General features: G+C 38.5%; 2 protein-coding genes across 9 annotated transcripts in view; both read left to right on the top strand.

The window, feature by feature from the left end:
- The window catches only part of SLC35D2 (solute carrier family 35 member D2), a 24445-nt gene extending 20972 nt beyond the window's left edge, over positions 1–3473 (top strand). For 6 of the 8 annotated variants that reach the window (XR_015261381.1, XM_086769796.1, XM_086769797.1 and 3 more), the window contains one exon: positions 42–853. Coding sequence is in view for 7 of the 8 variants with exons in the window: in XM_086769797.1 (XP_086625923.1) it covers positions 42–144 (103 nt within the window). In the remaining variant the exon portion in view is untranslated. Of the gene's footprint in view, positions 1–41; positions 854–3357 lie in introns of those variants that run through there. The other 2 variants (XM_086769798.1, XM_086769795.1) reach the window with 1 other exon arrangement.
- Positions 3406–13685, top strand: part of HSD17B3 (hydroxysteroid 17-beta dehydrogenase 3) — a 24828-nt gene continuing 14548 nt past the window's right edge. Inside the window, exons 1-4 of the mRNA XM_086769800.1 lie at positions 3406–3530; positions 7402–7448; positions 7562–7701; positions 13459–13534. Coding sequence (XP_086625926.1) covers positions 7621–7701; positions 13459–13534 — 157 coding nt within the window. The 5' untranslated portion in view covers positions 3406–3530; positions 7402–7448; positions 7562–7620. The remainder of the gene's footprint in view (positions 3531–7401; positions 7449–7561; positions 7702–13458; positions 13535–13685) is intronic.

Raw genomic sequence — 13685 nt, 5'->3', positions numbered from 1 at the left:
TCAGGTGTCTCTGACGCTTCTGTTCATTCTCTTTTCTTTAGTATGGCAGGTGGATTGAGATACTCTTTTTTAACCTTAAGAGGAAACAGCAAGCCTACGCAACCTGGGGATGAAGAGAGCACACTTCCTGAGTCAAAGAGTTAGCCAAAATACCCATCTTGAAAGAGGCTGAGGATAGAAGTTTGTTTAGCATTGTTGAGAACTTAAATATGTGCTGGATCATATTTGGAGCAAGAAAAAAAAAATCTACCTCAGTTGCCACAGATGTGCACAAAACTAATTGGTTCAGAAATATTCTTGCACACCATGATTTTTACATGTGGACAAGTTTAATTTTAGCTTGTTTTTACACTGCAGGGTAATTTATAGGAAGGAATGCCATGAGCAAATCTCAGGTTGTAAATTTATTAATTTACCTGTACTTTGGTGCTGTTTGTTCTCTTTCAGTGTCTGACAGTACTCTCTGAGGCAAAACTGCCTGTAAAGATCATGAGGCTTGATTCACCATTGCCTTACACCATGTGCAATCTTTGATATCAGTGAAGAGATGAAGGATACTAGTGATTCAGAATGATTTCACTTACACGTTTGCTCTTACGTAGGTGACTGTAGAACGCATGGGGCAAAGAGGAGGTGTGTCCCAAGATTGTTCCCTGTGTAAGTGTTCACTGAAGGATTCAGGATATGACCTGGTCTATTTGGTATGCATCATGTAGACATTATCTCTCGATCTTTTCCTCATCCTCAGTAATATGATGTTCTACTGCAGTTGTCACAGTTGTTCTAGGTGAACCCTCATAACTTTGCTGCAGGATCAAGGAGAGAAGGAAATTGAGAGAAGACTTTTTTATATTAAAAATATAACAAAGATAAATCTATTTTTGTTTAGGTACATTCGTCTTTTTATGTCACGGTTCCCTCCTCTGATATTTTTTCTATAATTACATTTTAATGCTGCAGAGAAGTAATGCTACTGTATACAAACTACAAGAGGGGAAGCTAATTGATATGAGGAAGACTAACTTGTGTTTAAATGAGGGGAAAGGATCTGTGTCTTCTTGTGTCTTAAATATGCAGTGAAAGCTTATCTGGTACTAGTTTATGCTTAAAATTCAGCGTAAGGAATCATAAGAAGCCCAAGGGGTTGCTACAGTGGGCAAGGCTGATCCAGTGGCAAAAACAAAGGTCTGGAATTTGATTGTTTGGGTTATCGTCTGGGACAATAATGGCACTGGTCTGTATATTTATTTCCTTTTCTGAAAATACAGTTGATAATGCTTACCTGTGTCTCTGAGGAGGTAGTGTTAATCCTTAAAACACTGTAGAAGCATTGCGGCGCTGGAGGACAGCAGAGTAATTAATCTTGTTGAAGTTTTCAACCGCCTGCAAGTACAAGCCAGGATTTTTTTTAAGTAATCAAATCAAAAGAAGATTTTGGAAGACCATGACATGGAACCAGGCTGATCTAATGACTTATTTTATCTCTGCTTGAATTAAAATACAGCTAAATCTGTAAAATATTGCTCTGTGTGTAACACGTGAATGACTGGACTGGATTAGATCTGAGAAACCTGCGAGTAGCTCACACCAGAAGCTTCAGGGAATGACTGGGTGGCCCACTGCCTGCTTGGATTTGATTGGCAAGAGGAGGAGTGACTGCAGATATTAGAAGTGGAACTTAAGGGCACAGTCAAAGCAGAAACAGAAGTCAGGGCTATCCAGTTTCTTACAGTTGGCTGAGAGATGTGACTTTCATTTTCTACCTGTAGAAGAGCTGGAAAGGGAAGAGGTTGCTGCAAACATTTTAGAGGGATCTTCTGTTTTTAAATATTTCCTTTATCCTTAAAAAGCCTTTGATATTTTTTGAGTGTATTCTTATAGAACCGCTCTTTCTCCAGATCATCTCTACCTCCAGAATCCTAATTATTGAACCCCATCTTTCTGCAGTGGGACAGGGCGTTGGAAAACTTTCGTTAGTTCTGAAAAGATTATGAGAGCCATTTGATTGCAATATGAATGGACACATAATGGCACTTAATAAATAAGATGTAGTTCCCACAAAGGAACAGCTACTGTATGCATTTAATTAATTGATGTTTTGCTGTACCTTTTATAAATAAAGAGATGCAGATTATAGTTTTAACAAGTTTTTTCCTTTTTTTGTGTGTGTGTGTGGATGGACACGTTAAATGCTTTCAAGCAGACATGGATAGCACAAATACTTGCTTTCTATATGTTGAACTGCTGTACTGTACTTGAGGTAGTTTGATTAGTTCATTCTGTACTGTAGGGGGAGTGATTTTATTTAATTCATTGTTCATGTCAAGTTTTTTAACTCCTTCAGACTTAGACTTCTCATTTAAAATACAGGCCTCATTGCTACAGTCTTTATGATAGTATTACTCAGAATAATTTAAAATATAAATTTAGGAATAACCAAAAGTAGGTATTACCTAGAAGGACTTGCAAGTGCTTGCATCCTTTCACAAAGCAACTCAGCTTCAGTCATTTACTATTTTCCTCTATCTGTGGAGATAATACTGATTCCAGTAAATTTGCTGGTTGAAACTCTGGGAATATGAGGGCACCCCAGCACAACTCTCATGTTAGAATTTAGGCAATTATGGAAATGGCTATTTCTTTCAGAACATCAGTAACTGTGTCTTTCAGTTAACAAAGTGGTAATTTAGAACTGATTTCTCTTAGGATACATCTGTAGATAGTCCTAACCCTGTTTTTCTATAGATTTCGTATTAGCTTGATGAAATACTAAAACAATTATAGAACTAGATTACTTATTTGCTGTATGAGATCTCATTTTCTTTTTATTCTTTTGCAAAAATGGTAAAAATTGTTAGAGAAAACATTAGTCTTCAGAATATATATTTAAAAGAATTATTAAGTAAGCTAGTTTTAAGAAATACTGAATTGACTTCTGAAAGTCACATGTCCTCACAGAGGAGTCTTGTGGTTATGTGCTGCTAGATACAGAACTTGATTTTCAGAAGTCAGTCCAATATTTTAAAAACTTTTCAAGTTCTACAGGTGACAAGGTGTGTTTACAAGAGAACATAGAAAGTTTAAAAGGCAGCTGTATTGGAAAGAAATACTGCACTGTACATTCATCTGTTCGTACTCTTACATAGAGGTTGCTTAGCAGTGGGCTAACTGTAATGGAATCAGATTAAGAGTGAAAAAGTACAGTGGTCACCCAAAGAAGCTTTCTAACCATGCAATGTCTAAGGTTCTTGCAATGATTCCTGTGCAAGTCAGAGAAGCAATACCTCAGAAAAGAAACAGACTGGTCTGAATGAGGGATTCTTCACATTTATAAGAATTTTTTATTTTTCCTCTCAGTAACTCAGCCTGATTTACAGATATGAGGCCCGTGAAGTACTGTAGTCATACCTCAGCCTCATTGCTAGCCTCCAGAACAGAATATGTCAAGGGAGCCTGGGCGGAACTGGAAGTGCAAAAGAAAAGACTGGCAGCTGTGGAAGTTTGCGTTTTGACTCCATCATCAAATAAAAGTGTGTTTGTTTCTTTTTTATTCGAAGGAGTTGTTAAGCATAGTTGTTGCATATGAAGAACACAGTGCAACTTGTTGAAGTATTTGAAGTATTCCATGAATAAGTGAGTGATTCTTTGAGGAATTTGTGATTGTATGTAAATATTTCTTTAAATTTAATATTTAGATCTTTTAAAGTCTGTCCTTACTCATGGGTTAAAATAAGAGGTGTTACAATATAGAAAACAGTAATTATGCTGAAATTTTAAGAGAGCTTATGTGTGGGGAAACTGAGTTGTTGTTAAGCTGAGACAATAATGGTTTTTATACCTTCCTGTTACAGGTACAGTTAGTGGTACATTCCTCGGTGATTCAGACATCATCTTTAGTCTGTGACATGTCTGCATATTGTGGTTTTCTGGCTGAAGGTGTCAGTAATGTGACACTTGACATATATTGCTGCTTTTTAGTTGAAGATTTCTGAGGGTCAGGTTTAGGTTAAATTTTAAAGATTATTTGTGTTAAATGTGGAAGAATGTAATTAAAATATACAGTCAAAATTTATTTTAATTTATGCTAAGTGCATGTTTAAGCATCAGTGTTCCTCTTCTCCAGTTTCAGCTGATCTTTCAAAAATTAATAATGTTTGAAGTTGCCACTACAAAGAAGAGTGAAGGTTGTTTCTGTGCCTTTGCTGAGAAAGTCTATATGTTAACTTTTAAATTTTTTAAAAATCATTTGAAGTCTGAATTTCATTTAGTTATTCTTATCTTGCAGTGAGATAACTGTTTTTGTAAGCGTTTTTTCCCCTTAAGGCATGTCCTCAGCTTTAATACTAGTCCAAACATAATTTGTTCAGAAAAGCTGAAAGTCCTTTTCCTTTTTAATAGATGACTGCACTTGTTCATGCCATAATTGCACCATTTGTAAAATTGATGGAATGATATTAACCTCTTTTCAGAAAGCTCTTTGAAAAGTTAAGTAATATTGCTTTCTCTGTACAGAAATAACTAGGTGACTTTAGTAACCTTTCATTATTTTGTCTTTGAATTTGTAGATAAATCTATTTTTCTGGCCTCCACACAAGTTCAGTGTGAACTTGCCCTGGAAGTGTCTGGGCTGGAGTTTAACTATTCAGGGCTGTCTGAAGTAGTGCCAATGTGTGTTATCACCAAAGTTTGGGGCATTCTTATCCAGAGTTTTGGTTTAGACTCATCTTTAGTCTCTATGAATCCTAAACAATGGCAATAAAAATATTTTTTTTCTTTTTGTTCTTGGGTAGCTTCCAGAAAAGGAACGAAACCTTTTCTCTGAAGCAAGCACCAGAAATCATTGTTTAGTTTGGATTACTTCAGTAGTTTACAAGTCTGAGTGTGAAGTAGAGATGTTACTCTAATCACAACCCTGGGCATTGCTTGGAAAAAGAAAACCACGTGGTTTGATTAGACTTGTCACTTCTCTGGCAGGGCTCAGAGACTAGCAGCATGCTGGAAAGAGGTATTGCCTGCAGAGAAAGCAACTGATTCATAGTAGCTCACTGCCTTCACTCGCCATGGAAGCGTTCCAGCATCAACTCCTTGCTCTTTTGGGGGGTTTGATCTGTCTCTGTACTCTGGTAAAATGCATCAGATTTATGAAATACATTTTCCCACATACCTGGAGTGCTTTGCCTCAGACTTTCTTTCCATCGCTGGGAGAATGGGCAGGTAAAGGAAACTTCCTCACCTCCTTCTTGTAACTGAGTGATGGGTTATTACGTTGCTAATTTCCCTGCATTTCCTTACCCTGTCCCTTCAGAACAAAACACAGTTTCCAGGAGGTGTAGTTTGCTTGATTTCTTTTTGTATTATCCTACTAATGTTGGTTTTCTGAGCCTAAAGGTTTTGTGTACTTGGGGAGAACAGAAAAATAGTCAAACTGGTAACAGCTCATGCACCTGGTGTATTGATGTGAATTCTCTCCCCATTGCTACTTCTGTTGTTTTTTCTCTACTGCAAATGCTTTAGTTTTAATAGCATTGCCTATAACCTCAGTTTCCTGATACGTGAAGTGACTAGTTTATGTCTAGCATATGGTCTCCACTCTTCAAAGCAACTTTTCTTTATTCCTGGTGACTTTGCTCCAGTCTGTTTTTTTTTCTGAATTGGTGACCTATCCTTAATGATATCATTAACGAGCCAAATCTACTACAACCTAGAAACTTCAAAGGCTGCAACTTGGCAGTACTTCTTTAAAAATATTAGATATTCTCATAAAATAACAGAAATGTTTAATAAACACCTTCCTACTGATCACTGATGTTTTTCTTAAGCTCGTCAGGTTATCAGTATTAAGCAAGAATGGACGGGTACTACAATGTCTGAGTTCCTGGGCTACAGATGTCACTGATGGTGGCATCTTGTTAATGAGTGACCTGAACAGTCTCTCATGCTTCTTTCCTTTCCCTCAAACTAGACTTGATGTGTCTGGATTGAGTGTGTGTTTAATAAGCACGTCTCACAGTGGATTAATAAGAAATGAAATCCATCCCTTTGCAGAAGACCTGCCTGAATACCAGCTGCTTCTGAAGCAATATGTAGGTCTCATTTTGAACTAAGTGAGGCAAGGACCTCTGCTCTGTGTGTGAGATGACGAGCAGTGCATAGAGCTTTCTGTGTCAAATCCTTGTTTCAACTGAAGGCTGAGGCTTGTTTCCTTCAGTGGACCTTTTATGCTCTGTCCTTTTATAAACATAGTCTTCTGGACGCAGTGGAGTTCATAAGGCTTGGATGATTTGCTGCGTCACGTGGCACATGAGATACCGAGAATCATGAAAATTAAAGTTGGGAGGTGGAGGCTTGTTTTCCAACAGACTTTTGCTTTTCATCTGCAGGTCTGCTAGAGAGCTAAAGATCCACATCTGCTTCACTGAGGGATCTCTTTTCTCTGTGAAATGACAGAGTAATTGCTCTTTTGTTGGCAACGAACCTAACCATTCAAAATCACGTGGCTTCTGCAGTGTCTCTTGTGATTTAGAAGTTCTTAATCCAGATTTTTAAAATACTGACTTATTTTCAGTTTTGCTCTGAAAAATCACCAGTTTTACCTTGGAATTGCATTAGTGCTTTCCTACTTTATTTATTTCTTCTTTATTTCTAAGGTCATAAGGATTTTCTTTCTATAGTTCTCTTTAGTGTTTGTTTGCATAACATTTAAAGTTTTTACAAATTACAATTTAAAAGTAAGCTTTTACAAATTTACAATTTTTTACAAATTTACAATTTTTTACAAATTTACAATTTTTTACAAATTTACAATTTTTTACAAATGTACAAAACTTCACAAATGCCAACACTTGTTTACTTTCCTAGTAACACTAAATCTAAAGGTAAAATGAATAAGACAGCTCTGAAGGAAGAACACTTTATAGACGGTGGTAAGTTTGCTGTGATGTTTCCTTACATACAGATTTCTTCTGTGAGAAAATGTTGTATCAGCTTCAGTTACTGGTTAGTCTTTATTGCCTGCCATCCTGCAAGCAGCATAAAAGTGGAAGACTGACAAAGCAGAACTTGTGAAAATACATATAGGGAAGAAATTCTGTCACCTCATAGGCAATTGACTTGTTGCTGAGTGTCTCCCCATCAAAAATGAGAGTAATAATTACCTATTGCATCGGATAGGTCACTGTGGGGAGAGATTTTCTTTGAAGATAAAATATGCTAAATGAAGTAACAAAAAGATGAAAAAGTCAGAAGGAAGCATTTTTAAACACGTTGATTCTGTGCTTCAATAAAAGCATTTAGGCTGCAGTGTTCAGGAAATACGAATGATGAATATTAAAGAATTTAAGAAAGAACAGGTTAAAGCAGAGCTACACATGTAATCTTGATTCTTCTTTTTACTTTCTCCAGTGGTCACAGGAGCAGGAGATGGGCTTGGAAAAGCGTATTCCTTTGAGGTAAGACAGGTTACTTAACCCTTAAGTTTACTATTGCAAGTTAGTAAAATTATTCTAGAATTCAAAGCCACTGTGACAAATATGGTACTAATCCTTCTTCTCTGTATATGCAGAGTAACATTAATCAAGTTCTGAAGGAATACTGATACTGCATTTCAGAGGAAAGTTATTCATGCTTCAACGGTCTGATCAGACCGAAGGAAATAAAATAGAAACACTGAGTAATCAAAAAATTCCATATTGTCTGTCCAGGGTAGGAAGTTGCCTATGTTGCCCCTTTTTACACAGTTTTACAGCTTATCTGCTTTTTGAATTTCAGTGGCGTGGTCCAGCATTAACACACAAAATGTACATTTCTAGCCTTTACACTTGCAAATACATTTTTGAAGATGTATCTCAAACAACAAGTAAAGGAGAAATCAGTGCAAATTAATATAAAGTGAATGTTACGGAAAATGTAAGGAAACCTAACAGCTTAATTAAGAATTGGTGGCTCTAGGAGCTGGCAGGAGGAGAGCTGTGCTGACCTTGTAGCTGCTGCCGTGCAGATTCACTACAGCAGTCCCCCCTCTCTTGACCCGTGCTAATCAACGCCGAAGGCAGGGTGGCCTTGTACCATCTTGTACCAGCCTTGCTATTAGTGATAGTGACTGAACAATAGATTTTGGTATCTCTGTTCAAAACTGGCTCCCTTTCTAGAAGCTAAACAGCAATGAAACATGAATTGTTTTCTTCAGAGCTGAAGTGACCACATGAAAATTAGCAGCCTGTAATATGCAAGAGCTTAGATGTGATGCCTTCTGCACATCAATTATAAAATATATCTCAGAGGGAAGGAAAATGAGTTGGCTTTTGAATTAAATTACAAGATTTTTAAGCTAGTGTTTAAGCATATGTACTGTTTAAGCCCCTACCTCGTGATTTTCATTCCTGGGAGTGGCAATACAGTAACTGCTTTTGGAAGTGCATTGAATGTAGGAAGCACAAAGACACGTACCAGCTATTATAGTTTAATATTTGGTGTAGCTGTGATAAAGATCACAAGCTCTCCTGTGGGAAAGAAGGGAAAATGTTGCCTTCTGTCTGCTCACTGAGTTGCTGTAGTGATGAGCAAAAGGGAAAGGTCTGATGAATGCTTAGGCCAGGGGGGAATGGGATGGGATCAAGACAGGAGATGAAACATCAGAAATGCTTAAACATTTATTTAGGGACGTGCCTCCGGGTGTAGTCATGTGCATATGCACTTTACTGAACTAACCTTGTCTGTGAGCACCTGGTGATATTTTATCCCCATGAAGGCTGGAGGCACCTGTGAACGTCTAGATCAGAGCCTCTGTCAGTGTTCTGCTTCCTTTGTGCTATATGGTTTATGCAAGAGTAAATCTCATTTAAAAGGCCAGTTATTGCATGAGAATTGCTGCTTTACACCGTGAGAAAAAAAATAAAACAATTACTGTATTTTTTTTTTTAAACTTGGCTGGAACTGGCAAGATTTTGTGGAACATTTGTTCAATATTTTTGGCTTTTGTGGGCTGACTGAGAGCCATCTTTATCCATGCTGAGACGTATCTTCCTCCCCAGGTGGTCCCTGTGATTGAAGCTGTGCTCAGCTACTGCTCTGTGGGTCAGATCCCAAGCCCACACCACATGAGCTCATAGCTTGGCACGTCATCTTGCTGGCTGAGGTTGAAGCACACACTTTTGTGTGGCTTGTGGGTAAATAAATCTGACCCTGCTGTTTTAATGTCTGTGTACCTTTGGAGTTTCTGGCTCAGCACTACTGTCTTGCTGGTCTGGTGTCAGAGTACAGAATTCTCTGATATTCTTCTGGCATAGGTCCCTCTAGCGTTACAGGCCAATGTGAAGGCAAGCCTTGTTTGATGGCCACAGTCTCTGTTCTTCTAGAGTTTGAGCTCTGACACTAACTGATGGTTCTCTTTCTGACATCCTAAGCTCAGGCATGGGCTAATAATGAATCACAAACCTATGTAAGTGCTTGATACTTGTTGGTAGTATATGGTATAGGAGAATAAGGAGAGCAGTTCGTGTGTTTTGGAAGGCTAGTGTGATGTGGCTCTCTCTGTTTGGTGTTTTATGTGGAAATCTCAGTAGGTGGTTCATGGGTAAAACCCAGCAGACTGAGGTCCAGGGCAAGATTACAATACTTACTTGTTCAGGACCCTTGTTTCCAAGGTTTATGGCTAAATGCAGGTCTCCGCAAAGCTCAAGAGCAGACCAGAGCTGTGGGAAGAGTCCAGCAGCTGTGAGATCTCAGAATACTGCTTTGTTGATGCCAGGACACAGATTTGTCAGAACAAATTATTTTCCTTTTCATTTTTTGAGCTTGTGTTGAGAGGCAAACACACATACAACTTGAGCTTATCCTCGTCTGCGTGAGAGTCCAGGCTTTCACAAAGGCTCTGGCTGTGTTTCTAGCCCGTCAGGATGATTTTGAATGACTGGCCTTCTTGAAGGTGAAGAGCCCAACTTTTTAACAGACTGCTGTGATGTCAGAGTACTGGGATTTTGGATCTAGCTTGCTATACTTCTTTCAAAAGCCAGGTTTCTGTTAGATTTGATCCATTAGTTCTTGGGCTGATGGGGTTAGACTCACCAGACAAGGAACGAAAGTAAGTCAACTGTGAGTGTGCTGTAGGCTATCACATCTCTAGTCATCTGTTAGCATTTCAGGTGCTGTTGCAGTCTTGTTTGTTCTGTTTTTCTGATGAGGTAACTGCAGACGTGCTTTAGCATCTGTTACTGGCTTAGCACCTCAAACCTACTGGGTTTATGGACTCTAAGACTTACGGTTTAGCTCTTCACACTTCTCATCTGATGTTAGGGTGCAAACAGAATGCTGGTGACTCACATGGTGACCATTTTTGTTATTGCTAATAGTTTGTAACTCTCTTGTAAGTCAGGCTGGTGCTTGTGTCTAAATCCATGTTTTAACAGACCATTTTGAGATGAGCACTGTATTCATTTATTAATACAAGAGTTTCTCATATCTTAAACCTTTTTTTTTTCATTTCCTGAAACTGTGCGTAGTATTACCAGCAATATAATACAAGCTAAATGTGATCTGAGTTTTCCTGCTCCAGTTGCATATGTAGTCTAATTTCTCCACTTGGTCCTGGATTTATTCCTGGAAATGACGCTTTTCTACTTGTGTTTCCCAGGTGCAGAGCTAGCAGAAAGCTTGCAGGATCCTTCTCTCCTGTTGTCTCAGTCCTGGCCTGCTGGGGTTGAAAGGGTTTACAGATTTGAATCATAGAGACCTTACAGGTCTGAACTCCAGTCAAGAAAAGAAAAGGGTGGAGGCACTGAGGCCATATCAGGAGAATCCTGGATAAGAGAGAAACATCTCTTTCACAGTGGGTAGAAATGTATGGTAGGCAGGTACAGGTTCCATAAAGCATTATTAGGTATTTTAAATAATATTCTCTAATGATCCATGTAGAGTATAATCAATTTGTCAGTTTACTTGTAGTAGTTACATGCATTATTTTAATCTAACCCCTGTGTCTTCTTTTTCAAGAAGCTTTATCTGTCATTCCAGATTGAGCTGGAAAATGTGCTGGAAAATGCAGAGTGACTTTATATCAGTTTAATATTGTTTTAAACTTTTTAACAACGAGTTTGTGAGATGCCAGAGTGCAGATCGTGCTTGATCTTTCTTCATTATTAGCCCCATTTCTAAACGCTACGTTGTCACAAACATTTTATCAGCCTGAGGTTCAGGAGCATTTTCGCTCTGTGCCACTGGGGGTCAGGGTTTCCTAACACAAGCAGGTTCGCACGCCACTGCTGGGAGCCAGCGCTTTTCTGAACGGCGAGGGGAAATGCCGTCCTCGCCGTCAAAGCCTTTTCGTTTCAAGAAAATTCTTTGTGCTAAAGACGTCTGCCCTAAAAGTTGCCTTTATTTGAAATGTGGTAGTGTTAAAACTGATTTAACCTTTGCTGTGGATGGCCAGGAAATTATTTAATAAGCACACCTTCTTTTGCTTTCTTGAGGGTGCATTTGAACCCTCAAGTGGTTACAGTGTCCTACAAAACCTATTTCTGATAAGGATGGACTTTTTCAGTGTGAGTGAGGAAACAAACAAACAAATAAAAAAGTAGTCAGGTGTGTGACCTCTTTTGCCTTCAGAAAGGGCTGGTACAGCCTGATACTTGTGGTTAGTCTGGTACACAGAAGCAAGGGAGATTCCTCTCACCTGACGGTTAACAGTTTTAGAAGATTGCCACAAACATGTGCTTTTAGCTGAAATACAATCCAACCTTAGTGACAGGAATAATTTTTTATTTAGGTTTTAGGAGGGATTTTTCTACCAAATGAAATACAAAGACATAGCTGAGGTGATATGGAGAAGCCTAGTGAAGCAGAACTTTGTTTTTATTCTTTGTATGACATGGCTGATATTTGGTTTTGGGTGTGGAGGCACGAAAATTAAAATAATCCCCATCTGGATACCCCTAAATGGCAGAAAGCAGCAAGTGACCATGGAAACTGAGACCATGTCTCCAGCTAGAAAGGGCTTGAGTCAAGCTCATTGTGGGCAAAGGGAAATCTGCCAGTATGTAGGCAATTAGAGTTCTCTTCCTGAGAACTTGAAATGGAGCCCTTAAAATAAGCTTTCGGAGTGCCCGAGTGTCTAAGTCTGTGCAGGTCTCTTTGGACCACCTGTCAGTTACGTGAGAGGGTCTCCGAAAGCACAGAACTGTCAGCATAGTCTTTGTGCTGAAAATGCAAATGGTTGTGGCTGATGCATTTAATAGATGGTCTGCCCCTTTTACTCTCCACATAGCAAATTTTTGAACAAAATTCCTTACTCCTTAACATTCTCGGCATTGTTTCAGAAGAGTCCATCAGGGCAAACTGTTTCCTTCAAACAGGTTTGAGGAGAAAGCTTTGCCAGTAGTCAGCTATGGAAATGAATGAGTCTCCAGGGTGTGGGCTTCACCAGCTAGTTTCTTCTTCTAAGCAAACCTAGTACTTTCAGATGATGTTGGCTTTATCTTTTGTGCTGACTAATTTAGCTCTCTTTCTCCATCCTCTCATGGGCATTTTTCTAGTTTCAGCTTTATCTTTCCTTTCTTTATACACAAAATTCTATTCAGCTTCCGCTTGTTAATAACTTCGCTTTGCAAGCTGGGTCCATGCTTCTCTCTCAAGCTTTGCCTAAAACTCTTTAACTGATGGGAATGGAAGGCCTTGGGAAAACAGAAGAAAACTGTTCTCTATTTGTTCTGCATTTGTTTTGCACGTGGTAATACCAAACTGACTATAAACAGACTGCTGAGTTAAACTGTGTTTGCAGCTATAAACTTCAACTATTGCTGACATCTTTGTAGATGTATGTTTGTGTGACTGTATTTTGAATTTTTATGCATGGACTTCACCTTTTTTCCTTAGTTGTTTGGGTTTTTTTTCAGTTTACTTCTAATGAAAAAAAAAGTTAAATTTTATCCATCTGACCTGCATGAGATTTTATTGTATTAAAAAATATGTATCAAATCCAAATCCTTTCAGACCCTTGAGCCTTCAATATGCTTAATCTTCCTCAGGATGAAAAAATGTGAGGGTGGGACCTGATGTAAAATGACTAGGAAGTCATCAACATATTTGGCCTAGCAAATCCAAGTCAAAATAAAAATGTGTTTCTGGAAAGTGTCCTATTGCTTTCACTCTCTGCAGACTTTAATTCATTTGAAATTGGCTCAAATTATTTATATCTGTTCATATTATTGGCATTTGATTGTTGTCCAGTGTATTTTTCTTGTAAGGGTCAAGATTATATGGCGAAGGAGATGTTTTGGAAGGCTGATAGAAGCCTGAATATTGTTTGGCCTGGTTTTAATATCGCTGTCTTCCCACTAGGCAGGTGGCAGGTGAATGAAAGCAATTTTTAAAAATCCATAATTGTTTTTTTTTTTCAAAACTGGAAGAATTGTAAAGATCCTTGTCGTTTTACTGTATTCCAACAACTTTTATATTGCTCTTTTGTAGCTGGCAAAACGTGGATTAAATGTAGTCATGATAAGCAGAACTCTTGAAAAACTGCAGAGAGCAGCCTCTGAAGTGGGTAAGTGTTTGTCTTGAACGTATCTTCCTGTTTAGCAGGTTGGCTTTACAGGGATCTGGAGGTCTCTTTCCCCAGTAGAGTGTCTAGTACAGTAGGGTTCCAGATATTGCTACAGATACAGCCCCAGGTATTGCTCCAGTAGTACAAGTAA

This window comes from Chlamydotis macqueenii, chromosome Z, assembly GCF_036417535.1.
Source record: "Chlamydotis macqueenii isolate bChlMac1 chromosome Z, bChlMac1.mat, whole genome shotgun sequence".
NCBI lineage: Eukaryota > Metazoa > Chordata > Aves > Otidiformes > Otididae > Chlamydotis > Chlamydotis macqueenii.
Note: the sequence above shows the minus strand (reverse complement) of the source record. Positions and strands in the feature narration are given on the sequence as shown.